Source organism: Thunnus thynnus, chromosome 8 (genome assembly GCF_963924715.1).
Source record: "Thunnus thynnus chromosome 8, fThuThy2.1, whole genome shotgun sequence".
NCBI lineage: Eukaryota > Metazoa > Chordata > Actinopteri > Scombriformes > Scombridae > Thunnus > Thunnus thynnus.
In genome coordinates, this window is record NC_089524.1 from 20848003 (window position 1) to 20865261 (window position 17259).

General features: G+C 41.0%; 1 protein-coding gene across 2 annotated transcripts in view; it reads left to right on the forward strand.

The window, feature by feature from the left end:
- Nucleotides 1–17259, forward strand: part of tle5 (TLE family member 5, transcriptional modulator) — a 48231-nt gene that overhangs the window by 15581 nt on the left and 15391 nt on the right. For both annotated transcript variants that reach the window (XM_067597102.1, XM_067597101.1), the window contains exons 2-4: nt 4885–4973; nt 11088–11151; nt 17034–17078. In XM_067597102.1, the coding sequence (XP_067453203.1) occupies nt 4885–4973; nt 11088–11151; nt 17034–17078 (198 nt within the window). The remainder of the gene's footprint in view (nt 1–4884; nt 4974–11087; nt 11152–17033; nt 17079–17259) is intronic.

Below are 17259 nucleotides of genomic sequence, written 5' to 3' on the forward strand. Positions count from 1 at the left end.
TGCGCTCTCAGGCCCCCATGGAGCACCTTGTTTTGGTCACTGACAGAGAGAGAGATAATAAACATTGTTAGCTGTGTATACTGCATGGAGCTGAGAGAGGCCCACAGTCTGGTTCTGTTGTGGCAAAAGTATCAGGGTAGCACTGTGAGAGTTGTCTTTTAGGCTCTAAGCTCCTGCAGTTTGCTGCATGTTAATTGATGGAAATCGTGTCTGTGTTCTTAATACTCAAGTGCCGTCAGTTTTGTATAAAAGACAGTCTTGATTCTGTATTTGACGTAGTTTTTCGTAAGAAAACTTTGGCCTAAATCGTTGTTGCTTTCTTTCCATCCTTTCAGTAGGACCGTGAGTTAACGTTGACATCACCTTCAGCCAATCTAGAAAATTAATGCCAGCCCTCAGCTGAATACGGCTACACTTGAGCTGTAAATACATCCATGTTGCCACATTCGGGGTTCAAGCTGAAGGTGAAGTGTGAGTTTCTTGGTTAAAAATGTTTCTTACCAAACATAGAGAGCTTGACGAGAAGCTAGTTGCCTCAGGCAACCAGATGTCGACCACTGTCTTTTGTCTGATTGTCCCTATGGGCAAGCAGTTTTCCTGTATTAAAATCTATCTACTATATCCCACAGTGAATACTGCCAAGGTGAATGAGAATAAAGAGTTAAAACAAAACTACAGCAGCAAGTGCACCATGCACACCAAGCCCCCTGAAAATGAAAAAAGTTCAGGCTCGCGGAGACGCAGAATTTTAACTTTTCATTTTCAGGAAAATTTAAAATCAAACATTTGAAATGACTAATCTGGTACAACAGACAAATTGTAGATCTGGTTAGGCAATTTACCTTCCCAGTTCATAACTTTGTAAATAAAAGTCTAAATTTAGCATGCAAGTGTTTGTCTATCACAAGTGAAATCCGTATTATATGAACTGTTTGACTATATACACAGGTCAATCATCAACCCAGTTATACGTAATTAAAATACAATAACCATTCAGTACAAACAAAAGCCCTCCTAAATGACTCCTCCCCAGGATATAAAGTAAAAGCCTGTTGCCAACAATAATGATGACCATAAAAATATAGCAATAAAATATAATAAAAGAGTTCACTCTGTATGATGTTAGTGATATGTTCCTCAAGAAACAAAGCCATCGCTGTAGTACGTTTCCAAATTCTTCCTAAAGATTGTTTCATCATACTTTTATTTGATTGATTGCTAACAAAATGGAACCAAAGCTAAAACATTTTGCAGAAGTTATTCAGAAAAAGTAATCATACTAAGTCCTAAAAGTCCTAAAGTTCCCCTCCTGGCCTTTGTTAGTTTGACTTTATGATGTTTTGGCTTTCTAAAGTTCTCGCTCCCTTTTTCTTGTTTTCTTGCTTCCTTTTTCCCTGGTCTTTTTCTTCTGCTGTCTGTCTTCTCCGTCTCTTGTCCCTGTGGAACAGGATGCTCCACCTGGGGGCTGTTGACTGTGAGAAACTTTGGTATTTTAAACGTTTGCATACTGCGCAACACTGCGAGGAAATCGGATCTAGGGCAACAACTCTACCCTCCGGCACAGGGGGTAACCTGAAGGCAGACACACAAACACACAAACACACACACACACACACACACACACACACAGTATTCAGAAACCAAGCCAGTGCAGGGAGCAGCTATTGCAGTGTGGGTTGCATGGCTGCCTGTAGCTAAGTGCCTCATGTTGACACAGGCTCTGTATGGCACAGACCCATATAGCCAAGCTGTTGTTTGCTGAGTTTGGTCCATGCCATACTGGCTGGAGAGATAATGGAAAAGGTTACTCTGCTTTACAGTCAGAGCCTCTGTCTCTGAGCAGCGGCTTGGTTTGTGTGGATTGGGGGCTTCTGTGTGTGTGGCGGCAGCATGATAATGTCAGCACTTGTCATGACATTTGAAAGTGTAAGGGCTAAAGTCACTGTGCTTGCTACTGTTTTGCAAGACTGTGCGTTTTTTTGTTTTTTTTGAATCACCTCCTAAATGTCTGTCTGCCTAAAATATTTAGGTCCAAACTAATACCATGAGTATAAATGTTTTTCCCCCTGAGAAGCTTTTGTAAGAATTCATCCCCCAACCCTTAACCGTGTTAGAGCTGAGCGATGTCTACTGAGCCACAAAGCCAAAAATAATTCAGCCTTTGAAGCAAGCAGGTCTCTTCCTACAACCTGAAGCAATCCTGTTGCTTAGCATATTCTCTGGCCATGGTTCTGTGAATACGAAGCAGCCTATTTGTAGTTAAAAATGAAGCTGAGCGACATGCCGTGGGGAACAGGGTACAAAGCGACAGGTCATTCCTAACAGCAGCGGGCTAGCTTCCCGTAAGTGCTGCAATCAGATTTCTGATGGTTTTTTTATACCAGCTCAATCGTAGTGGGAAAATGTCGATTTTTTTTTTTTTTTTTTTTTTTTTTTTTCCTTCCCCCCACCTGACCCATTATGCAGCCTGCTGAGAAATAATGAGATTTTGTCCCTATTTGGGTTTGATGCTTGCTGTGCTCTAACACACAACCAGGCCATCCACCACTGCCTGGGGAATGTAGTGTGAACAGAATTACAATAAGGGCCAATAGCGACACTCAGGCGGGGTGAAAGAATGGCGGTGTAGGTTGCTGTATGATTCCCAACGTAAGTCTTTTGACATGACATTGATGGCAGTTGATGCACAGTTTTATCCAAAGTGTTTTTCAGTGAACATTTAACGTTTGGCAGGCCCCAGTATGAAATGAACAGCTAATTCTGACTAGGCCAGCACAAAACTACACACAAGGCTACTCATAAGACATCATGGCAGTGTTGTGGGGTAAGATCATGCATTGCCTCAGCCGTTTTCCACTGCAGGAAGTTAACAACCCATAACCCAGGCCTCCTGGAACCTGAACTATCAAGTCCCTTGTGAGACTTTGCTACTTGATGCTTTCATGCATTTCCTATATTTTTTACGAACTGCGATGATTTGGATATACGTCATTAAAAAGGCAACAGGGGGACTGACCCTGTAAGTCATTGTCAGATCGACAGCAATGGAAGAAGTGGCGCTGATATTGCAAGGACCTTCTTTCACATTTAAGCTGAATCCAAGGCATGAGCTGGTTGGTGACCCAAAACCGCTCCAGCTCAAATTGTTTCCCTGATCAATTGATTCATGGTTTTGTCTTTATAAAGTCAGAAAATAGTGAAAAACGCTCACCATTTCACAGAGGCCAAGATGACGTCTTCAAATGTTGTTTTGTTTGATTATCAGTCCAAACCTCAAAGATATTCAATTTACAATGACATGAAACAGAGAAAAACAACAAATCGTCACATCGGAGCAGCAAATGTTTTGCTTGCAAAATGACTCAAACAGTGTCAAAAGAGATAGATTTTCTGTCAATCGACTAATGGGTTAATTGATAAATTGACTATCATTTCAGCTCTACGGTTTGCTCTGCTGCACACATTGTATTTTTCTATCATTTCCTCTCATCGTAAAACATTTTTTTCTGCAGTGTTAGGCCGTGTGTTGTATCACCATTTCTGCCAGACATGCTGGTTGCAGTCGTCCTTGCGATGATGTGACGCCACATCTGCTTGTCCAAGTATGATCGACAGCACTGCTGGCAGCCCCCGAGGGTACCTGGAATTTGCATTTAATGTCTCCTCTTGAGCAACGCTGATACTTAGGAACTCATGCCCCGAGCGTGCAGAGAACAGTGGAAACAAAAGAAGAACCAGCGACCACAGCTATACGTGACATTATATTACATAGTTATAGAGAAAGAACACGTCCATATAAATAAATCTAGGATAAAATAGCTCTGTGTCAGGATTCTTGCATTCACATCATGTATTGTAATTTGTCAGATGTTTAATTCACTAGACTATCCACAAACAGAAATTGGCCTTCAAGAAAATATAAATGGCTATCATGATGTAAATGTAGATGAATTATGATAGAAGATTTGTCCGTATCAGCTTCCACACAACACAAATGATTTACAACATGCATATAAGCAGTTTTATAGGTGAGCAGAGCTGGGTGTGTCGCAGTGTGGAAAAGAGGAGGATGACGTCAAACTGGGAATTTAAGAGACATTTTGTTTGGAGCTAAACCTTTTCAACACATCAAAGAACTCGACACGGTCTACACAAAGTCCTGTATAATAACATTTATAAATGTGCGTTACCACACTTATTTATACAAGCACGATTTATTCTAGCGTGTAGGTTTACATATTGTCACCCAGGTTGAATGTTGGAATAACAATATGAAATGTTGGAATAACAACACACCTTGACTCACTCGTGTTAAATCAATCAGTCGGCTGTTATGGTTCATAGCATATGCAAGTGTGCAATGGCTGTGAGTAATAACCCTTCAGGTTGCTTCAGCGCTGTAAAGATGCTGCCAGTGCTAGACCAAGGACAGGAAGAGTCTGGGTTATGTCTATAGAAGGTTAAGTAGGGGTGTGTCAACATCCATTTATGCCTATTTGTGGTTGTGCGTGGGTTAGGCTTGTGAGCAGGCACATAATTTCACAGTGATTAACAAAACAGTGCATACGCAGGGGTTTATAAATCTGGCAGAAACAATGGGTAGGCATGTTTCAGCTTTTGTGCATGTTCAGTTTTGAATCTACAGAGGGTTTTATGCGTTTGGCCCCGCGGATGTGGAAACATACTTGCCAACCAATTTTTCAGTGATGCCGTACCCGTTGGACAGTGGCAAATTGAAAACTGCTTGATTTCTTGTTCATGTTTTTGATTATTTTGCTCTCTCTGCTCCCTTTCTCTGCCTTTCACCCCTCCCCTCCTTTCCTACTCTTTCTCTTTTTGCTTGGATCTTACTTTTTTCGTCTCTTGTGTTTTTCTCTTTGGCAGGCTTCATCGCAGCAGCTGAAATTCACAACCTCTGACTCCTGTGACAGGATCAAGGATGAGTTCCAGTTCCTCCAAGCACAATACCACAGGTGCAAACAGAAACACCGACATGCACACAAACATAAAGGAGAAGCAGTTACATATGACAGCCTGATAAGTGCAGCTCTTTGTAATAACAAATATATCTCCGGGCTATACATGTATCACACTGTGTTTTTCCTTTATTGAACACCTCTTTGTAGCAGTAGCTACAATGGGAAACTGCTGAGTTGAGCTGCAATAACCTGACATATATTAGCCAGAAATGGGTTTTAATGTTGAGATTTGGCCTTTTTCAACACTTTGTTTTGTATCACGCTTTACTCTGGAGTATTGTAAATGTTATTCTGATGACTTTTCTTTGCTTATAATTTAAAAAAAAACACATACAAGAATAATGGATAGCACTTTTTTACAAGTGTGTACATATCAAATAATTTCATAGCAATTGCCTTGGAAATAACTATGACTTAAAATAGACACAGTGTCAATTGGTACAATAAATTAATTCTACTTAAATGCTAAGCTAAAGTAACTTTTAGTCAGGACACAGCAGCTCCACTCAACATGAAAGCATACAATTTGATATACAATATGTGAAAAATAAAGCTTCCGATAATAATTGAAAGATGAATGAATATACTCCATCAGAATTGCTCGTCAGATGGCTGAACAGCCTCAGAAACACCCTCCCCGCGCAGGAATTGTGGGTGCTGTGTCCGACAATTCCTGTAACTTTGCAAAACTAACAATCCGACATTCACACTCACTTCACACTGTGATTATCTCGTCTCAAATTTGGTCGGACAAAACTTTGTACAAACTAGTTATTTTCTAGCAATTCGACACTAAATACTTACTTAGGTTTGAATTGAGCAGTTCTTTCTAATTAACATCAGTTTCAGACCTGGCCGTTTTTTTTCTCTACAGTTAGCTCCAAATGACATTGTTCTCTGCAGGAAACTTCCAAAAAGTTATTTGGAATATATTAGGAAATATTAGGATTATCACCAAATAATGCAGATTGAACTTGAAGGAACACCTTGAATGTCATAAAATGAAAATGTCTGCCTTTGTTCCACTTGAACCTCAACTCTACCACCACGTTGCACACTGAGGAAACATCCATTATTGACTCATACCTAAATCAATCTCGTTTACCCTCGGCTATTGATCTCTCTTTACTGCTTAAATACTGCTACAGTGCCAGAAGTCTGAGGCACTTCTAAAGTACCTTGTTCGACCTTAACTGATCTGTTTGATAGAAGTTATAAAGAGGGGGGATGCCACGGGCTCTGCATCTCAGCGAGAGACCCTCTCTTTGTGAGAGTGGAGTCTTTGAAGCACGCCTTCCTTCCTGAGGAGGTTGGTTTGTTCCTCTGTACCTGTCCTCCCAGAACCTTCCAGAGGCTTGCCTCTGTGGGTTACAGAGACAGGCAAAGGCAGATGAAAGCCTGGCATATTGTGTGCAAAATCCCTGCTCTGGTCTGATCATTCTTGTTTGCGGAGGATTCTGAAGCAGCAGTAACACCCTGCGCGTTTTTTTTCCTCGCCTTTGGTTTTTGTAATTCCCACAACACAGTACCGTTTAACCCTCTTCAGAGAGCCAGGGCGCAGTTGAAAGAATACCTTTTTTGTCTGAGCATACAGAACATGCATACAGTGCCTATTGACTCAGGAGGGGGGCTGGGATGGGGTGGGGGGTTTGGGAGCCACAGACAAGGCTTTGTAGCGCTCTGCTGCTGCGCTGTGCTTGTCTGTTGCTGAAGCCTTTAAAAGGCAAATGTACCGCAGGCGTTCCCCCGGGTATAGTAGCAAGCATTGTAGCTGTCGCTGTCTTCCTCTTCCCAGCCCCCTCCACGTCCCCCACCTCTTCTCCCCTCCCCTTGTTCACATGCATAAATAGATCAGGGAATACATAAATCAAAATAAAGATGACAGCAGGAGCGATTTAGAGACGGAAGAATCGGCAATAAAACTCCATCAAAGTGTCGTTTGAGAGCAGCGGTGCAGGCCCGGGGACTGCTGAGCACCAATCAGAAGAGGCACAAAGCCAATCCCAGGTAGGCTGACAGCAGGGAGGCCTGTCGTCATGACAACCCACCACACAGCCTACGCATGTACACAGGGATAGCAGGAAGGGTTTTATGTAGGTGGGAAGGGGAGCATTTTGGATAAGTGGAGGCTGCACATACACACTGAATAAAAATAAACAAAACCGCTCTATCAGGTTGGATATGTGTTGCGTGTCATATGGCCCATATGTGGGCCATATGACAAAAATATCATATCACGATTTTTTTAGGCATGATCATGATTCACGATCTTATCACAATTCTTTTTCATGTTGGTTTTTAAGAATCTGCTTCCACATAATGATACACTGTCGTTGCTGGAACAATCTGAGAGGACTGAAAATTAGCACTGAACTCGTAACAACGTACCATAAACACCGGTGGGATACAAATGGTTCTAGGCCTGCGTAAACATAGTTAGAGTGGAGGGAGACCAAAAGAAAGCTAATTTGTGTCTTAAATAAATGAAAATGTCCATTTATGTTAGTTAATGCTAGCTAACTAGCTGCTACTAGCTTGTAAGCTTTCTCGTTTGCTAATGTTGACCCTGTGTTGGCAAAGACAGCTCATATACCTACCATGCCTCCCCGACAGCTAATGTTAGATGTCAGAGAAATTATATTTCCAGGAGCTAGCTAACTGGCCGGCTTGCTGGCGTTGGCCTTTCCACTGGTTGCTAAAAATATCCCGTCTTCTCCAAGTGTTGATGCCTCCTCCGGGCCTGTGTACACAACTCTGGAGCCCTGGCGTAGCAAACCTACATAGGAATGCCCAACGTTAGCCCTTAATGGGGCAAGAGCAGCCAATTCAAGACTAAACTACCACATTTTGTTTCCACATGTTTCCATTCACTGTTCTGTAAGATGGTTTCATAAAAATAAGTAATGAAAACTTACCTCTAACCAACGCCAGGGCTGGATGCGTGTATGAGCCATAGAACTGCTACTGATAGAATTTGCACTGTAGCATGATACTAACTCTCTCTGTAAAGACAGATCGTGGAGACATTTTTATCGTTCACAATCTAATATCCTCATATCGCACATCCCTAATGTTATGTGACATGTTGGATGTTAGAGCTGTGTCCAAACTGCAAAAATCACCTACCCATCTTCATTGAACTAGTAAGTTGTATTGTTTAGTTAGCCATTAGATGCTAGCCTCGGTTAAAAATCAATGTTGCTGCTTCAGAATAAAATTCTTCTCTAGATGCTTTCTGCAAGTAAGCAAAATGTGTGTGTGTGTGTGTGTGTGTGTGTGTGTGTGTGTGAGTGAAATATTCTCATGCCTTGGAGCTGATGTGCTTCCTTTCAGCAGCAACAAGAGCTGTCTAATTGAAACAGAGAGAAACGGGAAGATAGCATCAGCTGTGATTGCCCCATGAATAAATGAGAGTATAAAAGAGTATAATATGTAAATACACTATGTCACAGTACTGGCTACGTTATTTTATTGCCGAGTCATCCAGAAAGTGCAGTGCAGAAACATTACAGCATTAGCATCTGAAAAACAATGATATCACCACTGTTTAAAAAGCATTGTGTGTGTTACTGCACAGCACAATAGTTGCAGCTTGATTTGAGACCGTTAACAACTTAATGTACTTACTTACTATAATGTACCACACTTATACATGGCCGTGTTCAATTTAAAAAGGAATAATAACAACTCCTCAGGATGCTAACATCAGGCTATTAACTTTCAACCAATATGTCTAAACTGGGTGGCAGGATGGCGCTGTCACCTGCAGCAAGTAGGTCCTGTTCAAATCCACACCCTCATCTTCTTTTTATGGAGCTTAACCACATGCTCAGACCCTAACAGCTCTGCATTAAAAAAAAACAAAACACATGCATTGGTGGGGGTGTGTTGCTTCAGGTAGATATTTGTCTTTGTCTTTTGGTTTTGGAGTGTTGATAAGATAAAACAAGACATTTGAAGAACTCACCTTGGGCTCAGGAAATGTATAAATTTTAGTTATCAAGATCACTATATTTGAAACCCTGTCATGACAATTGCCAGGTAAACAGTAGAATTACCTTGTTAATGTTAGAAAGTAATCTACCAGGAATGTGTATTTGCACACATTGGAAGGCCAACATTGCTGAATGACATCGCATTGGGTTGCAGCAACAGTTGATCATGGCGACCATGTTTGGTTTTTGCCGAAGACTTCTACGTTGCCACCTCTACTTCGTCATTGCAGAGCCCCAACTGAATCTAATGAGTAGGCAGCACTTAGTCCTTAAAGTGCAAATGTTTTTCTGAACATGGCTTTAGCACAACTGTGGACTAGCAGCCATGTGCCCAATGCATGCTGAATTAATGTGGGTTCCAGACCCCCTGTTGTCATAGAAAAATTATCTGAAGAACAATTACAATAAAGGTGCAACTACAAATATATTGTCAAAATATAAAAGCATAAAAAATATCTACATATACAGTACTGTGAAAAGGTTTTAGGCACTTTAGATGTTTAGATTCTTAACCATAATGTGTCAGGGAGGCATTTGAATGGTCCTAAATTCATTCTGCAACCGGACAATGACCCCAAACCTACAACGAGAGTCATAAAGAACTATTTTCAGTGACAATTAGAACAAAGAGTCTTGCAACAGATGGTATGGCCCCCACAGAGCCCTGATCTCAACACCATTGAGTCAGTCTGGGGTTTCATGAAGAGACAGACGCAACTAAGATGCTTAAATCCACAGAAGAACTGAGGCAAGTTCTCCAAGATGCAAGAACAACCTACCTGCCAAATACCTTGAAAAACTGTGCAAGCATACTGAGGAGAATTGGTGCTAATTTAAAGGCAAAGTGTGGTCACACCAAATATTGATTTGATTTAGGTTTTTTCTCTTTACTGCACTTTGTATGACCAATTTATAGTAATATTTTATAAGCATCCTCACTTTACTATTAGTGCCTAAAACTTTTGGACAGTACTGTATGTTAAAAAATAAGCATGACCTCAAGCTGGAATTCTCCTTAAGATATTGAACAAGATAAGTTTAAGTTAAATTCTAAATATGTGTCACAGTGTGCATCAATAACAAAACTGGAACTCAGACAGGGATGAATATTGAACCTTAACTGAAGCTAAATCCGACAAACACTGCAGCTGCTGCGATAATTACAGAAGAATCACAATACTTGCGTGTATGAGACCTACCATTATTGGCCGTGTGTAAACTGTGTTCAGTCTGCCAGTTAAGACTAACAGCGATGAAGACTCAGCCAGCGCTCGCTGTAATCGAGCTGTCATTCCCGCAGACAGCTGAGAAGAACATCCCAGCATAAATCTACACACACCATCAAACAGGTCTCAGACTTATCCTAAATCTGAACCTATCCACCGTGTGCCTGCGCATATCTTTATTTGATCTGAGTCTTATCCAGTCCTCACATCGGATGATGCCTTCAGAGGCTGGCATGTTGGAACTGGCTGCTTCAATCAAAGGCATCGGGAGGGGGGGGTGAGGGGATTTTTTTTTTTTTACCTCTGTCTTTTTCATTTGACGATCAGGGTGACTTGTTGACGTGTCCTCCTTTGTCCTGTCGCCTCGCGTGACATCAGCGCTGACATGATTACAGCTAATGGCTGTCGCAGAGACTGGGTTGCAGGGAACGCTCCCAACACTATATTTAGATGTGACTTGTTACTTCACTGCCTCTGCTCTGATTTAGAAAGCAGAGATTTTTGGCTAGACGTGTCTGTGGAGGTCAGAATATGTTTGACCTCCTCCTGTCAGCTGTGAAAACGCTCCCACTGAATGTTGGCGATCACAGTGAAAACCGTGCCGATGACGACGACGGTAACGATGATAATGGAAGCGGTGATGATGATAAAGATGGTAATGGAGGGAGAGATGATGACAATGGAGGTGGTGCTGATGATGATGAAGGTGGAGGCAGCGATGAGGGCTGAAGCGATGATGAAAATGGTGACAGTGCCGTTGGTGAAAGTGGAGGTAATGATGATGAAAGGGGATAGAAGTCACCTGGTGTCAGCACTTTAGAAGGGAGATTGTCTAGCTAGCTAACAAGGTCTGACTCCCTGCTTCTCTCCTCTTCCTCTCTCCCCAGTTTGAAGCTTGAGTGTGACAAGTTGGCCAGTGAGAAGTCAGAGATGCAGCGTCATTATATCATGGTGAGTGAAGCTGTGTGTACGTGCCTGTGTGTGTTTGTGTATGTCACAGCATGTTTTACCAATGTAATATTTGACTTTTGTGTAAATTCCCTTTTTCATTGTTTCACATACAGCACTACAGATGTTGATGTTTATAGGCAAAGACATTTTCTATTATTATATTTTCACCCCATCTGTGAAATACTCTTTCTTTTTTTGTACTTTATTTTTTATGTGTTGTTTGTAATTGCTCTTCTTAAAATTGTTCTACTAAAGGATAATTCTGGTTCATTACAACTTGGATCTTATTTTCATAGGTTTGGCCATCTGTTCTATGTACTCACAAAAATGTACTTCCAAGTTAATTGCTGAAGTCTTGGAATGCGGCAACACTGTGAAACACAAGTCAGACTGGAAAGGAAATATAAACAATTAAATTCAAAGTCATACATGTTTTAAACAAAGCCTCAGGTTAGCCAGAAGGGATGGAAATCTTTAAAGGGGACATAACATGCTTGGTGTGATTTTCTGTTGTTTTTATACTGTTATGATGTTGGATGTCTATGTTAGACATGGTCAAAGGCCCAAAACATGAGGTGAATGTATGTAAAATGCTTCCTGCAAGTCAAAAGCTCAGGCTTCAGCCTGCTCTGAATGCTTCGTTCACAATGTTACCTCTACTTCACTCTCCTGATGACATCAGATTGTTTGCATATGCCCGTAATTGGCCATCCATTTCATAGCCTTTGTTGTTTAGGTTGTCCACTTGTATATTTCAGATCAGATTCAGGCTCAAACATGTACAGATGTGTTTGTTTGTCCATTTTGCATAAAGAACGAGAAAAAGAAGTGAATTCCTTTTACTACTGTTTGTTTACATAGCCTCCCAAGCTGCTGGAAGTCTGCGGAGATGTAGCTTCCAGAAGCTAACCAATCAGAACAGAGTGGGCTCATCGGGAGGGGGGCCTTAAAGAGACAAGAGCTAAAACAGCCTGTTTCAGACAGAGGCTGAAATCAGGGGCTATGTAAAAGGCCAGTATAAGAAAAAAAAAGGAGTTTTTTAAATTGTAAATCACACAAAGATATTCCAGTCAAGCCCCAGAGTAAAAATACAGACCTGGAAATGTGCATGATACATCCTCTTTAATCTCATTATCTGCTTAGATTTTGATTCCTGGTGTCACAGTTTGATTCAGTAATGATAGAGTGCTCTACTGTGCTGTTACTAACATTATGACCCCATCAGTAGAGAACACCCTCACTGCTGCAAAGCTAGTTCCAGGGAAACCCAACGTTGAAAATATTTAATTATGAAAATAAGGCTCCAGTTGAAATAAACCGGAATAATCCTTTAATATTCACAGCCTTTTGTTTCTGGAGTTATGTGTGATTCCTTCTCCTTTTGTTCCTTTTTCTCCCACCTCTTTTTGTTTCTTCCCCCCACACATACATGTTCACACACAAACATGCACACACAGATGTGCTTGCCCGCTCTCTGCTCCACCTCGGGGCTAATCTCATTGTTGCTGGCCGTGGCTGTGTAGCCGTCTGATGTTTTGCCTCTAATTGATCCTCTGACTGGCTTTAATCTCATCTAATCTGTGCCGCCGCACTGCTCTCTCCACCATCAGCCAGCCAGCAGACACACACATATGCACACACTCACACATGCACTTCCTCTCCGTGTGTTGCAGGCAGGCGTGAGTGCACACACACACACACACACACGCTCAGGCGTTGTCAGCCCGATAGCAGCCACACACGCATACATATTCTTGCGGAAAAGCAAAATCATTCAAGCACATGTGATGAAAAAAAACATCACAGAAATTCTTGAAATTGAAAAATGTCTAGTTTAAGCTGTGTTTTAATATCTACTCTGTGACATTGACAAATATGTTTATTTTCTCTAGCCTGTAGTGTGTTTAATTACTGTGAATTATCCAGGTTAAGGTAATAGCTGAATTAAGCGTTTCCAGAAACTCTCCAGTTAAATTTACATGATTTCTTTGATGGTCGGGTAAATGTCTGGCAGGATGTTTGGTAGCCTAAAGGCTGATATTATCATCACAAAGCAAGGATTGGAAGATGGAGAGTTTTCATCAGCGTTTGATATTTGTATTGATCAGTCTGTAGAGCACCATGAAGGGTACTGTGGCTTGCAGCTGTTTTGTTTTTGCCCCCCAAAAGTTGTTTTTTCTATGACTGCTTGCCACGGTCTGTCTTTTTGCTTTTTATAAACACTGCTTTGCTAATGCTAAAAGAAACCAGACAAAGCCGTATACATGGCTATCTGTCTTTTTTTGTTCTGTGTAGAATTTAACCCCTTCCCCACCTCGTCATGCATGCGTTATATGCCCAAACATTCACTCTAGAAATGACTAACTCCATATTTGTACATTTCTATTATGTAAATTTTTAATCAACCTGCTCTTTGTTCTCTTACCTATTGGCAAACATTACTGGCACAGGAGACATGTAAGAGAAAATACAAAGCAGACCAATCACACCTCTTGTAGTGCTCACGTATCCTGCTGAGTAGCTGTGATTACATTTTTGAGTAGATGCACATAAGCTACAAGCCTACATCAAGCACACCTATTGTACAAAGGTACAGTGAGTGATAACTGCTGTCACTTTTAATTAGAAATTCAAACTACTGTTTAAATGTGGGAAAAATTGAATATTCGATCTGTTATGATCTGATTGAATTAAACACTGACTGTGCATAAGTGTCCGTGCCGCTGGCTCCAGTGGGGTGTGTTAGAAAACTGCACCGTCACTTTGATCCATTACATGCCCTGTTGCCTTATCAATAAACTGGCCAATTAGTTATCTTCGTTAAAACTGAATGGAGGAAAGTAGCGAGCCATGAATAATCATGACACCAAACCATCAGAGAAGTAATGCGTAGCAGCGTTTTGGATTCAAAACCACAAACGGAAGATTTGTGGATAAATCAGAAGTCATCTGTTCGGTTCTCAACAAATTACATGTTTGTTCCCATTTGTTCAATCATGATTTTTTAGAAAGTAACAGCCCTAATAGGGATTGTGATACTTTGACACAGCAGTAAAATCCAGACTTCACTCTAGCTGTAATCAAATTGTGGACAATCGCTGTAGCTTGGGTTATCGAATCTTTGAAAAGCAATGTTATTTATATTTTTCTCGGAAATACAAAGGGATTTTGTTCCGTTGAAACCGTCCTCAGATTCAGTTCAAAATGTTGCGATAAAATTGAACTATGAATGCAATATTTCTTACCCCTCCTCCTTCACCCTCTCCCTTACACATACACACATACACACAATCACCATGCAGGTGCAAACACAAACACATACAGACACACCATGCACATACACACGCACACTTTCAATCGCACTTCCACTCCATCAGTGGCAGGCCTGGCCTTGTATCCCCACTACGACCCCCCCCCCTCCCTCCCAACTCTTCCTCTAATAGCATATCGGGTTGCCCTACTCCCCCGGCCAGCGGCAGCACCTCCATTTCCCCAGCGCTGTAATTACTTTAGGGAGTTTCCACGTGGGCCTGAGCAGCTACAGAGAAAAAGAGAGAGTGTATGTATGTGTGTGTGTGTGTGTGTGTGTGTGTGTGTGTGTGTGTGTGTGTGTGTGTGTGTGTGTGTGTGTGTGTGTGTGTGTGTGTGTGAGACTTAAGTCACTTTCAGGGACACATACCAAACTTAAGTCACAAGAATCATATAAAACATCAGATAATAAAGCTTTAATATCTGCAAGAGGAATGTAAGACTCAAGTTTGCAGTTCATTCCATTTAAAACGTGCATAATACCTGAAACCAGTTCTGCCAACATTAGTGTGAACATGAGGGATATCTAAGGTTAAGAAGTTACTGGATCATGTACTATAGTTACTAGATTTAAATGAGAGAAGAGATGTGAGGTAGTTTGGAAGCTGAATAGATGAATAATATGAGATGGTTTTTTATTCTTGTCTGTAAGGAAGTCCAAGCAGCTGTGTGATAAAAGAGAACAATGATGAGTATGAAATTTCTCATTTGTGATAAAGCGTAGCGCACTATGATACACAGGGTTTAACTGCTGAAGCGTTGATGGGGCAGCATGACGGTACAGAATATCTCCAGAGTCGAGGACAGACATGAAGGTTGACTGCACAATAGTTTTACGGCTGGAAGAAGACAGACAACCTTTAATTCTATACAAGAAGCCTAGTTTGATTTGTAATTTCTGAGTCAAATGTTGAATCTTGAATGATAGTCTGCTGTCAAGCCAAATTCCTAAGTATTCGTATGACTCAGCAAGAGTAATATGGGTGCCATTTAAGGTTTTAATGGCAGGATAGTCAGAGTCACTGGTGGAGGTGGAGAATACCATGCACTTGTTCTTCTCTGCATTTAAAAGTAGTCTGTGATTAAGGAGTGATAATTGGAAAGCATCAAAGGCAGACTGAAGACGAGTCAGGGCCTGGGCTGAGGTGGAGCCTGGGGCATATAAAATTGTATCATCTGCAAAAAAACGGACATTGAAGCATTGATTAGGTAGAATTATGTTATTTATGTAGCCCATAGTGTAAACAGCAATGGACCAGAGATAAACCCCTGTTGTTACCCATTTCTGATGTTAGGAAGGCTTGACTGAGTATTTGAAATAAATGTAAGTCTATGTCTAACACCCCAAAAGTGACTTAAGTAAACCTGTGTGTGTGTGTGTGTGTGTGTGTGTGTGTGTGTGTGTGTGTGTGTGTGTGTGTGTGTGTGAGAGAGAGAGAGAGAGAGAGAGAGAGAGAGTGTGTGCGCATTTATGTGTGAGGAGATCTGTGTGTTTGTTTTCCAGCGACAGAGCCAGTCCCCCTGCAGACAGTGGGTGATTAACAGGGTTGACGCCTAGAGGGTGGCCCTCTCATTAACACTGAACACACACACACAAATGCGTACACACACACATACACACAACAGAGGCTCTTTCTCTACTGTCTCTCCTTTTCTCTCTCAGTTCCTTTTTCCTATTTGTAGCAGTGTGTCCTCTCTTCTTTGTGTATGTGCGCATGCAGGAGTGTTTATGTGTGAATATGTTTGTAGAATCAAAATCTTGGATCTTGGGAACCTTCAACATGTAAAAAGATGTCTCTCTTATTTTCAACCTGAGCCTTATTGTCTAGTTTTTAGCATCACAGTGATTGAAAATCTTCAAAATTGCAAAGTTGTATTTTGCGGGGAGCTCTATTCTCCAATGCACATCAGTGGAAGTCTGGGAAATATTAGGAGTATTTTTAAAATTGTCTATCATTGTCATGTATTGTGAGTTTTTTTTTTTTTAATTATATGAATTATTACCACAATTTTGTTGTCATTATGAACATCACAGACCAATTACTAAATCAATCATCATTTCCAAAATATTTAAGATGACTGCTGAAAAAGAGAGTTTAAGTCTGACTTCATATTGAAGTGTAATAAACATCAACAACACAATACATATGATTTGTCATCATTATCCCTGTTTTTGCTTTAATTTATCCTGATTCGTCACTGTGACTGACAACATTGTAGAAATTAAAAAACTTGGACACGCTGATCTCACTGCAGCTTAAGTGTTACTGTGTTGAAAGGATGTGTTGTTAGATTTTTGGGGAAGCGCCAACACTCCGTTTTAACTGGAACACTTCAGCATACACTGAGTGAGACTGCATGTAATTATCAGGCTCTCAAAAAATAGCACAAAAGAATAATGCTAGTTGCATAGGAAATGTCATAGCCTGGATCTGGATGGTACAGGAATTAGGTGTCTATGTTCTTATAACTTTAAGGTGAGTTGTCCAACAGTCTCCAAAAATTTCCCATGAGCACAAGATTAAATCTTACACCTTTTTTTTTTTCTTTCTCTCTCCTCTCTCCCTTTCCAGTACTATGAGATGTCCTATGGGCTCAATATTGAGATGCACAAACAGGTGAGTCTACATTTAAACTCTTCTATTTCCATCACATAGCATAGAAAACTGCTGGATGTGTGTAAATAGCAGATTGCAAAAGATACTGGAACATAGAAGACTGCTTGTTTCTGCTTGTGGGACAGGTTTTTGTATCTGTACATGCTTATGGAGCCAGGCCAGAAAAAAATGCATGACAATA